This window comes from Dasypus novemcinctus, chromosome 6 (assembly GCF_030445035.2).
Source record: "Dasypus novemcinctus isolate mDasNov1 chromosome 6, mDasNov1.1.hap2, whole genome shotgun sequence".
Taxonomy (NCBI): Eukaryota; Metazoa; Chordata; class Mammalia; order Cingulata; family Dasypodidae; genus Dasypus; species Dasypus novemcinctus.
Window position 1 is genome coordinate 131,168,635 of NC_080678.1, and position 5,701 is coordinate 131,174,335.

A 5,701-nucleotide genomic window follows, 5' to 3' on the forward strand; every position below is an offset into this window, starting at 1 on the left:
GCCCTGTGCACCTGCCATTTGTGCAGGTCAGAACTGGTCAAACACTGGCAGTTTCATAGGGTGCAGCCTACAATGGCTTCCTCGCAGGGCTGAGGTGCGGCTTCCACAAGCAAGGGGGTGCCGGGTGCCCGGCGCCCGCCCAGGCCTCAGCGACAGCGGCGTCCCTTCTGCCCGCTGTCGCCCAGGAAAGGGGGTGCCTTCCAGAGAGAGGCAGCCCTCCCTCCTCCCTTGGCTTCTTTTCTCCAGAACTGAGCCCCCGTCTCCCCTCCCTCTGCCAAAGCCGCATCCCTGGTACTCTGGCTACAGCGTGCCTCAGTGGCCCCCCACCCAGGTGGCCGCCTTCTCAGGCCGCGTGGGGGCATCTCCCAGGCAGCCTCTGCAGCCAGACTCCGCAGAGCGCTTCTCCATGCTCGTGCCAGCCTGGTCCCGGGGGCGTCACCTCCCAACAGGGTGGTGCGGGTGAGGGGCAGTGTGAGCGAAGAGTATCCCCTTTGAGCTCCTCGGGGCAGGCGGGGGTGGGGCGTGGGGCTGGCCCTCTTATCGTGTTGGTGATGAGTCGCTGTCCCTGTGCCCTCCCCCTGGGCTGCCCAAGAGGTTTTGGGGTCAGAGCTGAACTGGGTGAGCTCTGAGACCTCACGGGGGGAGCAAGGTCCTCTAGGGTGGGCTTGGTGGCAGTGGGATCAGTGGGCAGGAAAGGAAACTAACCTTTGACAAGCACCTACTACGTGCAAGGTTGGTCCTGGTGCAAAACAGGAGGCTCTGCCTCCTTGGATGAGTGGACCTGGCAGGCAGTAGGTGCTTGCCAAATGCAGGTTCCCTTGGTCAGGATAAGTGATGTGCCCAAGGGAGCAGCACAGGGGGCTGGACCTGCCTGTCCCTCTCAGACCCCTCGGTTCCAATTTCTTGTGGTAAACAAGGGAGACTGCGTTCTCACTGCGGAGGGAACCAGCCTACCTTGCCAGATTGATATCAGTCCCTTCCCACGCTTTGGACAGCTAGGGAAACTGAGGCCCAGAGCTATCCACTGCCACCCCGCCGAGGTGGGACAGGGCTGGGGCTTGGACCCCCGGCAAGCCCTTGGCCTGCCGGCTCCCTCATCACTGCTGTCCCAGAATCCTAGGGCGGCTCTCTCTGCCTGACAAGGGTCCTCCGTGACCCCAATGATCCTCAGCCTGGGGCCTGCTCTTGGGTGGACAGCCGCCCTAGAGCAAGGGGCCCCCTCCCTGCCACCACGTGGCCTCACCCCGGCCAGCCCTCGCCCGAAACGCTCGAGTCCCTGCTGGAGGAGCCGTGACTGGTCACGAGCTTGTCCTCCGCGGACCCAGGGCCATCTGGTCCTGTCTCCTTCCCTGTCTCGTTCTGTTCAGAAGCAGCCCCCCAGGGCTTCCCCGCCCCTCCCCTGGAGCCTCCGCCCCCTCAAGCACCTTCTCAAAAGGACTCCGGTGCTCCTGCCTCCCCCAGGGTGGGGGATTTGGATTACGGCCACTTCACTGCTGAAGCTTGCTTCTGGAAGCATCCAGGCCAGTCCCAGAGGGACTTTCTGGGTCGGGGGTTTCAGAGTCCTCTCCTGGGCAGCTCCTCCTGGCCTCTGCATTTCTGGAGGGAATGCAGGCCAGCTCATGGTTCTGCCACTTCCCTGGGCCCCAGTGGCCTCCCCTCCTCTGCCCTGTGCCCAGAAGCTGCTGGAAAGTCCCGGTTTGGGGCCAGGCGTCCATGGGATCTGGCCAGCAGGGTGGTGTGGGGTGCCCAGCCACAGGTGACCGCCCCTCTGCACGGCCACCATTGGTTCTCTGAGAAGGAGCTGCTTTGCCAGCTCCTGGCTTGGTGCTGTCTCCCTGTCCATTCTCTGCATCCAGGTGATCTTTCTGGAAAGGCTTGGGTCTCTCAGTGGCTCACCCATCCTTCCTGGCCCGCTGCGTCCAGTCCTGGCCCCCTCAGGCCTTGTCTTTGCCCCTCCCTCCCAGCCAGTCTGGGCCCCAGGTATCCTGACGTGCATGGGGCTCCCTGAGGGGGGAGGGGGGCGCTGCCCATTGCACCTTCCTGCCTCTGTGCGAGTTCCCCCTGGCGCCTTGGATTCCTTCCTCTGCCTTCTCCACCTGGCAGATTCTGCTTCAACCTGCATGCCCCTGACCAACGCCACCTGGCCTCTGACCGTCCAGTCAAGGTGGCTAGCCTCCTCTCCTCTCCCCACGCATCCCCTTCTTACAGGGTTCGGCAATGGCAAAAGCATGGCCTTGAGGCCCGTGTGTCTTCCTGGGGTGAGTCTGGCCCGGCGGGCCATGGCTGGACTGCTCTCTTTCTCAGCTCTTGTCTTGGGTGTGAGGCTTGACACACGTTTGTTGAGTCAACGAGTAAATGAAGCAGTAAGGATTTTCTGGAGCACAACCCGCCTGGTAACTCTGCTGCCATCACGTGGGGTTTCCCTGGGCTAGTTTGGAATTGCTGCTCCTTGCTGTTGACCTGCCCCCAGCTCATGGCCAATGACAGCCGTGGATTTCTGCCCCATTTGCTGCTTCTGAGCAGAGTGCAGCTGCCTCCGTTTCGTGCAGCTGTGGCTCCTTCTTGACTCAACTACTGGACCTCACAGCCATCCGTGTCGTGCCTCCTTTGGTCATGTTCAGCCCCAAATGGCCCTTTTTTTTTGCTGAAGATGATGGTGCCCGAAGAACCTCCTGCCTCTGACATCCAGTGGCCCAAATGACCAGATCATAAACTGTCAGCTGAATTTACAGCTTGACCTTGTAAATGGCCAAATGAGATGTATCTTCATAAATCAGATCAAATGTGCAAATGACAGCTGGCAATAGATTCGACCAATCTCTAGTTAATTTTGGCCATAATATGTAGAAACTGCTTCTAACTTAGCACTTGAATGAGAAGAAAATATATCTGCTTAAAAATAGGCATGATCTTTATATGGGACTTAAGAATGTCCCAAATGAGGTGTTCCTTTCGGAACAGTGTTTCTCAAAATGGGATCCAAGGACCACATGGATCAGAATCACTCATTCAATGCAGATTCCTGGGCCCCATCCTCAACTCACTGAACTGCCTCTCCTGGTGAGGGGCTTTGGAATCTGCACTTTAAACAAGCTCCCGAGAGCTTCAACCATATGGGATCAGTGGCGACTGGAGAACTTAGGAGAAAAGTGTTACGATGATGCTGTAATGACATGACGGTTGTCCACATCAATGTGGCTGTTGTTGCCACTGTTATCCAGAGGTCCCCTTTGGATTCCCAGCGTTGCTTCAGCCATGGTAGGAGACTGGTTGTGCTGAGGAGGCCCAGAGGGAAAGGGGTGGCCTGGACAAAAGTCAGGAGGTGTGGAACAGCCTGGGGTGCTTCTGAACGGTGGAGCTCTTCCCGTGTGACTTGAGTGCAGGAGTGCGGTGGGACCACAGAGCGAGGGGTGGGCGCCGTGGTGGCCTCAGCCAGGTGTGTGCACACGTGATGGGCAGGATGGAACTGATGTGCCGAGGACTCCTGAGAACAAGGCTGGCAGAGCAGGTCGTGGCTGAGACCAGGAGAATGTCGAGGCCTGGAGTTTGGGCTTCGGAGGCTGTGGAAGAACGCAAGCAGTCGTTGGACACGGTGGAATTTCTGCTGCCATCTCTGTTTGGACACACTGTGACATGGAGATTTCTAGTCCACGTACAATCACCTAACTTCTTTTTCCTCAAAATGTCCTTGAATCCTGAGGTCAGAGAGGATGAGTTTTGGCATCAGGCAGAACTGGATTTTATCGGGGCCTCGTTTCTTGCTAGCCATGAGGACAAGTTGCATTCCATCCCTGTATCTTAGCTTCTTCTTCTCTAAAATGGGTTAATGCTACCTCCCTCTCAGAATAAATGAGCTAATATGGGCAAAGCACCGAGCGCAATCCCCAGCATCTAGGAATTGCATTTTACAGGATAGCCCTTCTTAGGTGCCTTACCTTGAGCCTTAGGTGACAGGTCCTCCAGGACCCAGCTGTGCATGGAAGCAGCCACAGACCTCTCTACCTGGTTCCAGCTCCACCTGGATTCCAAATCAAGGATCCCCGAGTAACACTTGTCTGTCTGTCTTGCAGGTGTTGCCCCTGAATCTGTCCCCTTAGTTCAGGAGCTCCTGGAATCATCTCATGTCCACCATGAACGCATCTAATTTCCTGGCCGCCCTGCAGGGCCAGAACAGGAGCAAGCCAGAGGGCTTCCCCTACAACTTCTCTGACCACTGCCAGGATTCTGTGGACCCGATGGTCTTCATCGTCGCCTCTTACAGTGTCGAGACCATCGTGGGCCTCCTGGGGAACCTCTGTCTGATATGTGTGACTATGAGGCAGAAGGAGAAGGCCAACGTGACCAACCTGCTCATCGCCAACCTGGCCTTCTCCGACCTCCTCATGTGCCTCATCTGCCAGCCGCTCACCGCCATCTACACCATCATGGACTACTGGGTTTTCGGCGAGGCCCTCTGCAAGATGTCAGCCTTCATCCAGTGTATGTCGGTGACAGTCTCTATCCTCTCGCTTGTCCTCGTGGCTCTGGAGAGGCATCAGCTCATCATCAACCCAACAGGCTGGAAGCCCAGTGTCTCCCAGGCCTACCTGGGGATTGTGGTTATCTGGCTCATGGCAGGCTTCCTCTCCCTGCCCTTCCTGGCCAATAGCATCCTGGAGAATGTCTTCCACAGGAACCACTCCAAGGCGCTGGAGTTTCTGGCAGATAAGGTGGTCTGTACTGAGGCATGGCCCCTGGACCACCACCGTACCATCTATACCACCATCCTGTTTCTCTTCCAGTACTGCATCCCGCTGGCCTTCATCCTGATCTGCTACGTGCGCATCTACCAGCGCCTGCGGAAGCGGAGGCACACGTTCCGCCAGGGCACCTCCCGAGCCCGGCAGACGAAGCGCGTCACCGGGGTGCTTGTGGCGATGGTGGCTGCCTTCGCCGTGCTCTGGCTGCCTCTGCATGTGTTCAACAGCCTGGAGGACTGGTACCACGAGGCCATCCCCATCTGCCATGGTAACCTCATCTTCTTGGTGTGCCATCTGCTGGCCATGGCCTCCACCTGCATCAACCCTTTCATCTATGGCTTTCTCAACACCAACTTCAAGAAGGAGGTCAAGGCCCTGGTGCTGACCTGCCAGCAGAGTGCTCCTGTGGAGGAGTATGAGCACCTGCCCCTGTCCACAGTGCACACAGAAGTCTCCAAAGGCTCTCTGAGGTTGAGTGGGGCGTCCAACTCCATTTAGCCAGGCCTAGGGCTTCTCTTTGCCACGGCCACTGCCAGGCTCTTTCATTTAGCTAAGGGCGCACACTTCGAATTGTGGCCCCTCAACATTTCTGGCCTTCCGGGGCCCAAGTGGGCTGGCCAGGGCCTGAATGTGCAGCCTAGCATTCAGATGGTGCAGCCATCTGTTCCTGTAGTCATTCTGAGTCCAGATTCTGCAGGTCTCAGGGTGCCTTACAGCTTGAGCGGATGCCAGAGCCAGAGATGGGCTGCTTGTACCAGGCAGGGCTCATTTTGGTAACTAAGCAACAGATGCCAAGCCTGAAAGCCAGGTATTCAGCCTCGACCAGGGAGACCATGAGGGCACCGTCGGGTGAAGGAATGAGCACTTGGAGTCAGAACTCTGGACGCTGGTCCGTCATAACCTCTGTGAGGCTCAGTTCCTGTACTGTAAAATTGGGAAACTCCTCCTTCCTCACGGGGCCA

The 5,701-nt window shown here is 57.6% G+C and overlaps 1 protein-coding gene across 1 annotated transcript; it reads left to right on the forward strand.

Annotated features, from left to right (window-relative positions):
• The first annotated feature begins 4,130 nt into the window (after positions 1-4,130).
• LOC101430145 (neuropeptide Y receptor type 4-2) lies at positions 4,131-5,299 on the forward strand. Its single transcript, XM_004483224.2, has one exon. It carries the CDS (start codon positions 4,131-4,133, stop codon positions 5,235-5,237), a length of 1,107 nt encoding a protein of 368 aa, XP_004483281.1. The 3' UTR covers positions 5,238-5,299.
• Positions 5,300-5,701: the final 402 nt, after the last annotated feature.

Bases quoted from the DNA above. Each gene is read 5' to 3' on its own strand.
- LOC101430145 (XM_004483224.2), top strand. From the start codon at position 4,131: ATGAACGCATCTAATTTCCTGGCCGCCCTGCAGGGCCAGAACAGGAGC.